Source organism: Heterodontus francisci, chromosome 17 (genome assembly GCF_036365525.1).
Source record: "Heterodontus francisci isolate sHetFra1 chromosome 17, sHetFra1.hap1, whole genome shotgun sequence".
NCBI lineage: Eukaryota > Metazoa > Chordata > Chondrichthyes > Heterodontiformes > Heterodontidae > Heterodontus > Heterodontus francisci.
In genome coordinates, this window is record NC_090387.1 from 2,294,891 (window position 1) to 2,308,208 (window position 13,318).

The window sequence follows — 13,318 nt, forward strand, 5'->3', positions numbered from 1 at the left end:
AGCACATGTTACTTCTTCAAAGGACTCCAATAAATTGGTTAGACATGATTTCCCTTTCACAAAACCTTGTTGACTCTGCCTGAATGCCTTGAATTTTTCTAAATGCCCTGCTATAACATTTTTAATAATAGCTTCTAATATTTTCCCTAAGACAGATGTTAAGCTGACTGGCCTATAGTTTCCTGCTTTCTGTCTCTCTCCGTTTTTGGATAAAGGAGTTATATTTGTTATTTTCCAATCAAATGGAACCTTCCCCAAATCTAGGGAATTTTGGAAAATCAAAACCAGTGCATCAACGATCTCACTAGCCACTTCTTTTAACACCCTAGGATGAAGTCATCAGGACCCGGGGACTTGTCAGCCCACAGCTCCAACTGTTTATTCAGTACCACTTCCCTGGTGATTGTAATTTTCTTGAGTTCCTCACCTCCCTTCCATTTCCTGATTTCCCGCTATTTCTGGGATATTACTTGTATCCTCTACAGGGAAGACTGATGCAAAATACCTGTTCAATTCATCTGCCATCTCCTTGTTTTCCATTATTAATTCCCCAGACTCACTTTCTATAAGACCAATGCTCACTTTGTTAACTTTTCTTTTTTAAATATCTATAGAAACTCTTACTATCTGTTTTTATATTTCTCGCTAGCTTTCTCTCATACTCTAATTATTCCCTCCTTATCAATCTTTTAGTGATTCTTTGCAGTTCTTTATATTCTGTCCAATCTTCTGACCTGCCTCCCATCTTTGCACAATTATAGCTTTTTCTTTAAGTTTGATACTATCTTTAACTTTTTTTCGTTAACCATGGATGGTGGGTCCTCCACTTGGAATTTTTCTCTCTTGTTGTATTGTACCTATTCTGTGTATTCTGAAATATCCCCTTAAATTTATTTTTTATTCGTACGTGGGATGTGGGCGTTGCTGGCCAGGCCAGCATTTATTGCCCATCCCGAATTGCCCTTGAGAAGGTGGTGGTGAGCTGCCTTCTTGAACCGCTGCCGTCCATGTGGAGTTATACAGGGCCTTGGAAGTGGCCCTAGAAATAGTGGATGCGTTGGTGGTCATCCAAGATTCTATAGACTCTAGAACAGTTCCTACATATTGGAGGGTAGCTAATATAACCCCACTATTTAAAAAAGGAGGTAGAGAGAAAACCGGGAATTATAGACCAGTCAGCCTGACGTCGGTAGTGGGGAAAATTCTAGAGTCCGCTATCAAAGATTTTATAGCCGAGCACTTGGAGAACAGTGGCGCATTGGTTAGCACCGCAGCCTCACAGCTCCAGCGACCAAGGTTCAGTTGTGGGTACTGCCTGTGCGGAGTTTGCAAGTTCTCCATGTGACTGTGGGGGTTTTCGCCGGGTGATCCGGTTTCCTCCCACAGCCAAAGACTTGCAGGTTGATAGGTAAATTGGCCATTGTAAATTGCCCCTAGTGTAGGTAGGTGGTAGGAGAATAGTGGGGATGTGGTAGGGAATATGGGATTCATGTAGGATTAGTATAAATGGGTGGTTGTTGGTCGGCACAGACTCGGTGGGCTGAAGGGCCTGTTTCAGTGCTGTGTCTCTCGATAACTCTATAACAGTGGTAGAATCAGACAGAGTCAGCATGGATTTACGAAAGGGAAATCATGCTTGACAAATCTACTAGAATTCTTCGAGGATGTTACGAGTAGAGTTGATGAGGGGGAGCCAGTGGATGTGGTTTATTTGGACTTTCAGAAGGCTTTCGACAAAGTCCCACATAAGAGGTTAGCATGTAAAATTAAAGCGCATGGGATTGGGGGTAGTGTATTGCGATGGATAGAAAATTGGTTGGCAGACAGGAAACAAAGAGTAGGAATAAACGGGTCTTCTTCCAAATGGCAGGCAGTGACTAGTGGGGTACCGCATGATTTAGAAGAGGGAACTAAATGTAATATCTTCAGATTTGCAGATGACACAAAACTGGGTGGGAGGGTGAGTTGTGAGGAGGATGCAGAGAGGCTTCAGGGTGATTTGGACAAGTTGAGTGAGTGGGCTAATGCATGGCAGATGCAGTATAATGTGGATAAATGTGAGGTTATCCACTTTGGCAGCAAAAACAGGAAGGCAGATTATTATCTGGCTATAAACGGAGAGAGGGGAATATGCAAAATGAGACCTGGGTGTTCTCGTACACCAGTCGCTGAAGGTAAGAATGCAGGTCCAACAGGGAGCAAAAAGGGAAAATGGTATGTTGGCCTTCATAGTAAGAGGATTCGAGTACAGGAGCAGGGATGTCTTGCTGCAATTATACAGGGCCTTGGTGAGGCAACACGTGGAATATTGTGTGCACTTTTGGTCTCCTTATCTAAGGAAGAATGTTCTTGCTACAAAGAGAGTGCAGCGAAGGTTTACCAGACTGATTCCTGGGATGGCAGGACTGACGTATGAGGAGAGATTGAGTCGGTTAGGATTATATTCGCTGGAGTTCAGAAGAGTGAGGGGGATCTCATAGAAACCTATAAAATTCTAACAGGACTTAACAGGGTAGATGCAGGAAGGATGTTCCCGATGGTGGGGGAGTGCAGAACTAGGGGTCATAGTCTAAGGATACGGGGTAAACCTTTCAGGACTGAGATGAGGAGAAATTTCTTCACCCAGAGAGTGGTGAGCCTGTGGAATTCGCTACCACAGAAAGCAGTTGAGGCCAAAACATTGTATGTTTTCAAGAAGGAGTTAGATATAGCTCTTGGGGCGAAAGGGATCAAAGGATATGGGGGGAAAGTGGGAACAGGTTACTGAGTTGGATGATCAGTCATGATCATAATGAATGGCAGAATAGGCTCGAAGGGCCGAATGGCCTACTCTTGCTCCTATTTTCTATGTTTCTATGGATGGTGAGACCACATCTGGAGTATTGTGTGCAGTTTCTGTCTCCTTATCTGAGGAAGGATGTTCTTGCCATGGAGGAAGCGCAAAGAAGATTTACTGCTGATTCCTGGGATGGCAGGATAGACGTATGAGGAGAGGTTGGGTCGACTAGGCCCATATTCACTAGGGTTTAGAAGAATGAGAGGGGATGTAAAAGAAACCTATAAAATTCTAACAGGACTAGACAGGCTAGATGCAGGGAGGATGTTCCCAATGGCTGGGGAGTCCAGAACCAGGGGTCACAGTCTCAGCATACGGGGTATGACATTTAGAACCAAGATGAGGAGAAATTTCTTCACTCAGAGGGTGGTGAACCTGTGGAATTCTTGACCGCAGAAGGCAGTGGAAGCCAAATCATTAAATATATTCAAGAAAGAGATAGATATATTTCTTAATGCCAAAGGGATCAAGAGATATGGGGAGAAAGCGGGAACAGGATACGGAATTAGACCATCAGCCATTATCTTTTTTGAATGGTGGAGCAGGCCCAAAGGGCCAAATGGCCTAATTCTGCTCCTATTTTCTATGTTTCTGAGTAGGTACACCCACAGTGCTGTTAGGAAGGGAGTTCCAGGATTTTGACCCAGCGACAGTGAAGGAACGGCGATATAGTTCCAAGTCAGGATGGTGTGTGATTTGGAGGGGAACTTGCAGGTGGTGAAGTACCCATGCATCTGCTGCCCTTGTCCTTCTAGGTGGTAGAGGTCACAGGTTTGGAAGGTCTAAGGAGTCTTGGTGAGTTGCTGCAGTGCATCTTGTAGATGGTACACACTGCTGCCACTGTGTGTCGGTGGTGGAGGAAGTGAATGTTTGTGGATGGGGTGCCAATCAAGCAGTTGCTTTGTCCTGGAAAGTGTTGAGCTTCTTGAGTGTTGTTGGAACTGCACCCATCCAGGCAAGTGGAGAGTATTCCATCACACTCCTGACGTGTACCTTATAGATGGTGGACAGGCTTTGGGGAGTCAGGAGGTGAGTTACTTGCTGCAGGATTCCTAGCCTGTGACCTTCTCTTGTACACAAGTTCAGTTCAGATTCTGGTCAATGATAACCCCCAGGATGTTGATAATGGGGGATTCAGCAATTGTAATGCCATTGAATGTAGAGATGGTTATATTCTTTCTTGTTGGAGACGGTCATTGCCCAGCACTTGTGTGGCGCAAATGTTACTTGCCATTTATCAGCCCAAGTCTGAATATTATCCAGATCTTGCTGCATTTCTACACGGATTGCTTCAGTATCTGAGGAGTTGCGAATGGTGCTGAACATTGTGGAATCATCTGCGATCATCCCCACTTCTGACCTTATGTTTGAGGGAAGGTCATTGATGAAGCAGCTGAAGATGGTTGGGCCTAGGACACTACCCTGAGGAACTTCTGCAGTGATGTCCTGGAGCTCAGATGATTGACCTCCAACAACCACAACCATCTTACTTTGCGCTAGGTATGACCCCAACCAGCGGAGAGTTTTCCCCCTGATCCCCATTGACTTCAGTTTTGCTAGGGCTCCTTGATGCCATACTCTGCCACTGCATCTCTATTGACCTATCCCATAACCTAATTTGCTGTAGCTCGCTGTGCTTTCTTGCCCTCATAATTGCCCTTATTTAAGTTTAAAATACTGGTCTTGGACCCACTCTTCTCTACCTCAAACTGAATGTAAAATTCAATCATATTATGTTCACTGTTATCTAGGGGTGCCTTCACTATGAGGTCATTAATTAATCCTATCTCATTGCACAGTACCAGGTCTAGTATAGCCTGTTCTCTGGTTGGCTCCAGAACACGCTGTTCTAAGAAACTATCCTGGAAGCATTCTATGAACTTATCATCTAGGCTACCTTTGCCCATCTGATTTTTCCAGTCTATATGTAGATTAACATCCCCCATGATTATCGGCGTAACTTTCTGACAAACTCTCAATATTTCATCCTTTATACTCTGTCCTTCCGCGTGGTTACTATTGGGGCCTGTACACCACTCCCATGAGTGACTTCTTGCCTTATCATTTCTCATCTCTACCCAAACTGCTTCTACATCCTGGTTTCCTGAACTTAGATCATCCCTCTCTAATGTGTTAGTACCATCATTAATTAACAGAGCTACCCCTCCACTTTTCTGTCCTTCCTAAATGTCACATACCCTTCAATATTCAGGTCCCAATCTATGTCATCCTGCAGTCATATCTCAGTAATAGTTATCAGATCGTAGTTATTTATTTCTATTTGCGCTATCAGTTCATCTGCTTTGTTTTGAATGCTACATGCATTCAGATACAGAGCCTTTAGTTTTGTCCTTTTATTATTTTTGTAACCTTTAGCCTTATCTGTTGCTTTACTCTTAGATTTGTATGCTCCAGCCCTCCTGTCACAGTCGGTTTATTATTTCCCATATTAATACCTTTCTCTCTTGCCTTGTCTCTGCTCTTTGATTTACCACATCTTCCCAAAATTGATCCCTTGCCCCCACTTGGCATTTCTTCGCGGACAAAGATTTCGGAAAGGTTGTACTCATTGGTCGCAGCCTGTTGGTGGCTAGTCAGGCCTATCCGTGATGGGCAGATTCTTCCACAGCAGGTACAAGTGAAGGTGTAGTCGCTGCTGGGGGCAATTGGATGTATCCTTCTCCTTCTTTTCTCTTTCGTGCCGGTTCTTCGCTCAGTCTTAAAAGTGTCTATAACCCTTCTGATGTAGCATCTCCAGGCATCATGACCTAAGGTCTGTGCTTTCCACTGGTCATGAGCGATGTGGCATACAGAGAGGGACTTCTTCAGGGAGTCCTTAAAACATTTGCATGGGACCCCTCTGTTCCTTTTACCAGTAGTCAGCTCTCCGTACAACAGGATCTCGGGCAGGCGACTGTCGTCCATCCGGGCAATGTGACCCGCCCAGCGTGGTTGGCTTTGCAGGAACTGGTGATGTTGGCTGTTTCCAGGACTTCAATGTTTGTGATGCGGTCCTGCCAGCGGATCGTGAGGATGCTGCGGAGGCAGCGCTGATGGAAGCACTCTAGAAGGTGTAAATGGTATAGGACCCATGACTCGTGCCATGCAGAAGGGTGGTGAGGACTATGGCTTTGAACACTGAGTTTGGTCTGTGCCCTGAGGCTGTGGTTGCTCTCCACTATTTAGTTTAAAACCCTTTCTACTTCCCTAGTTATGCAGCTCGCTAGAACACCAGCCCCAGCACGGTTCAGATGTAGATCATCCCAACGGTACAGCCACCACTTTCCCCAGTACCTGTGCCAGTGCCCCATGAACCGGAACCCACTTCAACCGTACTAGTCTTTGAGCCACGCATTCATTTCTCTAATCTTATTTGCCCTATGCCAATTTTCATGTGGCTCATGTGATAATCCAGAGATTATTACCTTTGAGGTTCTGCTTCTTAACTGCAAAGCTTTGTTTGAAATTTAAACCAGGCAGTTGCAAAACTCAAAACACAGTGTCCAACATTAGATGTTATTCCGCTTTTGGACAACATTTGCTAAATAATCCTCAGTGCGCTAAGAATTACGCTGACAACCAATTTAAGATTGTCAGGCAGCTTGACTCTGGTTAAGGCATTGCCCTGAGGAATGAACCAGCAAATGGCTGTCACTTATTTTGTTCAGCTGAAACAGGTGCATTGTGTGTAGAGGCCTGGGAGCAGATCATCTCTGGGTGTTTCTGCTCAAATCTTTGAATGTGTTAACAAATTAACAAAGCGGTTAATAAAGCTTATGGGATCCTGGGCTTTATAAATAGAGGCATAGAGTACAAAAGCCAGGAAATTATGCTAAACTGGAGTACTGTGTTCAATTCTGGGCACCATACTTTATGAAGGATGTAAAGGCTTTGACAGGGTACAGAAGAGATTTACTAGAATGGTTCCAGGATGAGTGATTACAGTTATGTGAAGAGACAGCAGAAGTTGGGATTGCTCTCCTTCAAGCAGAGAATCACAGAATCGTTACAGTGCAGAAGGAGGCCATTCGGCCCATTGTGTCTGCACTGGCAAGCCTAAGAGGAGATTTAATAGAGGTGTTTAAAATCATGAAGGATTTAGATAGATTCAATAAAGAGAAACTGCAGTGATTGAAGGGTCCATAACTAGAATGCACAGATTTAAGATGATTGGCAAAAGAACCAGTGTTTAGGATTTGAAATGCACTGCCTGATAGGGTGATGGATACAGATTCCCTTTAAAAGGGAACTGGATAAATATTTGAAGCAGAAAACTTGGAAGGGATATGAGGGAAGAGCGGAAGATGTGGGTAAAACTGGATTGGTCATCGAAAGAGCTGGCACAGACTTAAGGGCCCAAGTGGCCACCTCCTTTGCTGGACGATTCAATTTACCTGCCTGAACTTTCCAGTGAGTGGCACTGAGAACCCAAAAAGCGTGGCATGGGAGATAAGAGGTTGTCAGTAGACCCAGGGAATCTGTTTCTTATCTGCTGTGCACAGCCATGAACAGACACCAGTTCAGGGAGACCTGTCTCTCTCATTCTCTCCGTCTCTCTCTTTCTCTGTCCTTCTCGTTCGCTCTGTCTGTCACTCTGTTATCTCTCCCTCTTCCATCTCTCTCTCCATCTCTGACCTCCTCCTCCTGATATTGCAGGTTTTCCCACCAGGAGTACGAGGTGACTATGAGAAAGATCACAAACATCGTGCGATATCACAAAGCCTCCCTAGTGCCGGGGGAGCCACAGCTCAATGTGTGTGACCGGGCAGTCATGGTGAGTGGTTAGAATTATTGCTTATAGTAATGGTTTAGCACAAAAAGAACCTGGGAAAATCAACCTAGGGAAACCCCAGTATTTATATAAAATGATCATTAAATAAACATGGCAGTGCTGGTCACAGCTTGTATTGTTTGTGCTTCACCTGGAAAGGACCAACAAATAGATCAATGCCTCGCAGCCCCCAGTCTCGTCCTCTCATAGATCATGGAACCTCATTTCGCCCAATCACCCCTCTCCGTACTTAACCAAACCCCGCTCGTGCTCCCCCCTAATCCTCCCTCGCACTTCCCCCCTAATCCTCCCTCGCACTTCCCCCCCTAATCCTCCCTCGCACTTCCCCCCCTAATCCTCCCTCGCACCTCCCCCCCTAATCCTCCCTCGCACTTCCCCCCCTAATCCTCCCTCGCACTTCCCCCCCTAATCCTCCCTCGCACTTCCCCCCCTAATCCTCCCTCGCACTTCCCCCCCTAATCCTCCCTCGCACTTCCCCCCCTAATCCTCCCTCGCACTTCCCCCCCTAATCCTCCCTCGCACTTCCCCCCCTAATCCTCCCTCGCACTCCCCCCTAATCCTCCCTCGCACTCCCCCCTAATCCTCCCTCGCACTTCCCCCCCAATCCTCCCTCGCACTCCCCCCTAATCTTACTCTCTCCACCAACTCATCCTCTACTCATATTCCCCAAACCCAACCACCCATCTCTCTACATCCTCAATCCACGAGATACCCTTGCTCAGTGGATAGTGCGCTCAGAAGAGTCATAGTTATACAGCGCAGAAACAGGCCCTTCGGCCCATCTTGTCTGTGCCGGCCATCCAGCACCTAACTATTCTAATCCCATATTCCTGCACTTGGCCCGTAGCCTTGTATGCTATGGTGTTTCAAGTGCTCATCTAAATATTTCTTAAATGTTGTGAGGGTTCCTGCCTCTACCACCTCTTCAGGCAGTGTGTTCCAGATTCCAACCAACCTCTGGGTGAAATTTTTTTTCCTCAAATCCCCCATAAACCTCCTAAATCTATGTCCCCTGGTTATTGACCCCTCCGCTAAGGGAAAAAGTTTCTTCCTATCTAAACTATCAATGCTCCTCATAATTTTGTATACCTCAATCATGTCCCCCCTTCAGCCTTCTCTGCTCCAAGGAAAACAACCCTAGCCTTTTCAGTCTCTCTTCATAGCTGAAATGCTCCAGCCCAGGCAGCATCCTGGTGAATCTCCTCTGCACCCTCTCCAGTGCAATCACATACTTCCTATAGTGTGGTGCCCAGAACTGTACAGAGTACCCCAGCTGTGGCTTAACTAGCATTTTATACAGCTCCATCATAACCTCCGTGCTCTTATATTCTATGCCTCGGCTAATAAAGGCAAGTATCCCATATCCCTTCCTAACCACTTTATCTACTTGTGCTGCTGCCTTCAGTGATCTATGGACAAGTACACCAAGGTCCTTCTGACTTTCTGTACTTCCTAGGGTCCTACCATCCATTGTATATTCCCTTGCCTTATTAGTCCTCCCAAAATGCATCACCTCACACTTTTCAGGATTAAATTCCATTTGCCACAGCTCCGCCCATCTTACCAGCCCATCTATATCATCCTGTAATCTAAGGCTTTCCTCCTCACTATTTACAACACCACCAATTTTCCTGTCACCTGCAAACTTACTGATCATACCTCCTATATTCACGTCTAAATCATTAATATACACTACAAACAGCAAGGGTCCCAGCACCGATCCCTGTGGTACACCATTGGTCACAGGCTTCCACTCGCAAAAACAACCCTCGACCATCACCCTCTGCCTCCTGCTACTAAGCCAATTTTGGATCCAAATTGCCCTGGATCCCATGGGCTCTTGCCTTCTTAACCAATCTCCCATGCGGGACCTTATCAAAAGCCTTACTGAAATCCATGTATACCTCATCTACTGCTTTACCCTCATCGACACATCAAGTCACCTCCTCTCAAAATTCAATCAACTTAGTTAGACACCATCTCCCCCTGACAAAGCCATGCTGACTATCCCTGATAAATCCCTGCCTCTCCAAGTGGAGATTAATCCTGTCCCTCAGAATATTTTCCCAACCACTGATGTTAATCTCACTGGCCTGTAATTACCTGGTTTATCCCTGCTACCCTTCTTGAATAATGGTATCACATTTGCTGTCTTCCAGTCCTGAGTTCAACTCCCACTTCAAAGACTTCAGCAAAAAAATAGGCTAACACTGTAGAGCAGCACTGAGGGAGCACTGCACTGTTGGAGGGACAGCGCTGAAAGTGCCGTACAGTCGGAGGGGTAGGACCGAGGGAGTGCCGCACTGTTGGAGGGGCAATACCTAGGGAACACTGCACTGTGAGGGGGTAGTACCGAGGGAGTGCCGCACTGTCGAACACTGCACAGTCAGAGGGATAGTACCAAGGGAGTGTCATACTGTCGGCGAGGGAGTACTATGGGAGTGCCGCACTGTCGTAGGGGTAGTACCATCAGAGGGGCAGTAGCAAGGGCGTGCCGTACTGTAGGACGGACAATACCTAGGGAACACTGCACTGTCAGAGGGATAGTACCGATGGAGTGCCGCACTGTCGGAGGAGCAGTACTGAGGGAGTGCTGCACGGTCGGAGAGGCGGCACTATTGGAGGGGCCGTACCGAGGGAGTGCCACACCGTAGGAGGGGTTGTACCGAGGGAGTGCCACACTGTCGGAAGGGCAATACTGTGGGAGTGCTGCACTGTTGAAGGGCAGAACAAAGGGAGGGCCACACTGTTGGAGGGGCAGTACCGAGGAAACACTGCACTGTCAGAAGGGTAGAATCGAGGGAGTGCTGCATTGTTGGAGGGGCAGCGCCGAGGGAACACTGCACTGTCAGAGGGAGAATACCAAGGGTGTGGCGCGTTGAGGGAGTGCCGCACTATCAGAGGGGTAGCACTGAGGGCATGCCATACTGTTGGAGAGGCAGTGCTAAGGGAGTGCCGCACTGTCGGAGGAGCAGTACCAAGGCAACACGGCACTGTCAGAGGGGCTGCGCCGAGGGAGTGCTGCACTGTCGGAGGGGTAGCGCTGAGGGAGTGCTGCATTGTCGGAGGGGCTGTATCAAGCGAGTACTGCACTGTAAGAGGGGTCGCGCCAAGGGAATGCTGCACTGTTGAAGGTGGATGGAAAAGATCCCACAACACTATTTTGAAGAAGAGCAGGGGAGTTCTCCCATGTATTCTGGCCAATATTGATCCCTTAACTGACGTTATTAGAACATATTATCTGTTCATTTGCACATTGCTATTTGTGGGATCATCCTGTGCTGAATTTGCTGCTGCATTTCCCTCATTACAACAGTGACTGCACTTCATTGGCTGTGAAGTGTTTTGGAAAAATGCTTTAGAGATGCAAATTTGTTCTTTTTTTTTCCCACCTACCCAACATATCCCACAACTCCTTTTCTCTCCTGAAACATGAATGTGACCTGAACCGTGTCCCACTCCCTGGAAACTTATTCCATCTTGATTACTCTTTTAATGAAAATGTCTCCTGATTTCCCTTCTTAGTTCCTCATTTTGAACCTGACCCCTCTGAGATTTGTTCCTCCCCACAGGGAACCGTTAGTGTCTCCACTCCATCCCTAATCTTAAAAGACACAAAAGTTTGAGCAACAAATCCTCCCACTGACCTTGCGATTTGTCCCCTCCGACTGGAGTTTCACTGATTTAAACTCCATCAAAAGTGTTTTCCATCACAAAACAATGGAGGATTTCTGTGGGATCAGGTCCTGGCAGAGTATTGTGCCAGTGGGAGTTGATCACTGATTTCCCAAAGGAGACTTGAATGCAGCCCCTCTGTGACTGCCCCACACAGGCTGCTGTCAGCTCAAGCTCAGTGTCTCGCTGGACCTGAGGTGTTGCAGTCAGCTGGAAGGTAACACAGTGTAACAGTTAGTGAGTGAGGCATGGAGTGAGCGCTAGGAAACTGTTCGCCAAAAGCCCATTACACACACACGGTGGGAATGGATGGATTGTGAAAGGGGAGGGGGAGTAAAGAGTGCGTAAGGGGAGGGGGAGTAAAGAGAGCGTAATGGGAGGGGGAGTAAAGAGCGCGTAATGGGAGGGGGAGGGTGAGTAAGGAGCGTCTAAGGGGAGGGTCTGTCAGGGAGGGGTGTCCGGAGGGTGAGTAAGGCGCGATGTTGGGGCAGTCGTTAATCAAACTCTTCCATTTTCTTCCATCAGAATTGGGATCCTCCAGGTTGTAAAAAGCTTGGAAAATGTCTGAAAGTTCCCAGTTCCAACCCAAGGAAATGTAACTGGCCGCATTAACATAGCTAACACATCTCGCATTTACATTGTTCACACTGGACCCTGGGTAGTGAGAGTCAACATCGCCGGGGACACGGTCTCCCACAGTGAGAGTCAGCACCTTCAGGAACTGTATCCCAGTGAGAGTCAGCACCTTCAGGAACTGTATCCCAGTGAGAGTCAGCACCTTCAGGAACTGTATCCCAGTGAGAGTCAGCACCTTCAGGAACTGTATCCCAGTGAGAGTCAGCACCTTCAGGAACTGTATCCCAGTGAGAGTCAGCACCTTCAGGAACTGTATCCCAGTGAGAGTCAGCACCTTCAGGAACTGTCCCCCAGTGAGAGTCAGCACCTTCAGGAACTGTCCCCCAGTGAGAGTCAGCACCTTCAGGAACTGTCCCCCAGTGAGAGTCAGCACCTTCAGGAACTGTCCCCCAGTGAGAGTCAGCACCTTCAGGAACTGTCCCCCAGTGAGAGTCAGCACCTTCAGGAACTGTCCCCCAGTGAGAGTCAGCACCTTCAGGAACTGTCCCCCAGTGAGAGTCAGCACCTTCAGGAACTGTCCCCCAGTGAGAGTCAGCACCTTCAGGAACTGTCCCCCAGTGAGAGTCAGCACCTTCAGGAACTGTCCCCCAGTGAGAGTCAGCACCTTCAGGAACTGTCCCCCAGTGAGAGTCAGCACCTTCAGGAACTGTCCCCCAGTGAGAGTCAGCACCTTCAGGAACTGTCCCCCAGTGAGAGTCAGCACCTTCAGGAACTGTCCCCCAGTGAGAGTCAGCACCTTCAGGAACTGTATCCCAGTGAGAGTCAGCACCGACAGAGCTCCAGCTCTCTCCTCCCTTGCTTCACATAACAGTCTGGGATCCATCTCATCTGGGCCTGGGGATTTATCCACTTTTAAGCCCGCTAAAACTGCTAATACCTCCTCCCTTTCAGTGCTAATTTGTTCATGTATACCACAATCCCGCTCCCTGATCTCTGCCCTTAATATACTTATATTAAGATTTTCCTTTATCTTGCCCACCGGTGTTTTTTCATGTCCCCTCTTCGCTCTCCTAATTACTTTTTTAAGTACCCCGCTACAACTTTCTATAATCTTCTCGGGCCTCCGCTGTTCTTGCCCTCTGAATCTGCCATCAGCCTCTTATATCCCTTGACACCCAAGGTTCCCTGAACTTATTGGTCCTACCCTTCGCCTTAATGGGAGCATATTGGCCCTGAACCTTTTTGAATGCCTCCCACTGGTCTGATGTAGACTTTCCTACAAGTAGCTGCTCCCAGTCCACTTTGGCCAGATCCTGTTTTATCATATTGAAATCGGCCTTCCCCCAATTCAGTACCTTTATTTCCAGTCTGTCTTTGTCCTTTTCCATAACCACCTTAAATCTTAGACTGAAAGTCACTATCCCCGAAATGCTTCCCCA

The 13,318-nt window shown here is 47.2% G+C and overlaps 1 protein-coding gene across 3 annotated transcripts in view; it reads left to right on the top strand.

Annotated features, from left to right (window-relative positions):
• galns (galactosamine (N-acetyl)-6-sulfatase) overlaps positions 1 to 12,123 on the top strand; it is a 216,167-nt gene extending 204,044 nt beyond the window's left edge. For all 3 annotated transcript variants that reach the window (XM_068048989.1, XM_068048991.1, XM_068048990.1), the window contains 2 exons: positions 7,493 to 7,610; positions 11,829 to 12,123. In XM_068048989.1, coding sequence (XP_067905090.1) covers positions 7,493 to 7,610; positions 11,829 to 11,915 — 205 coding nt within the window. In that variant the 3' untranslated portion in view covers positions 11,916 to 12,123. The remainder of the gene's footprint in view (positions 1 to 7,492; positions 7,611 to 11,828) is intronic.
• Positions 12,124 to 13,318: the final 1,195 nt, after the last annotated feature.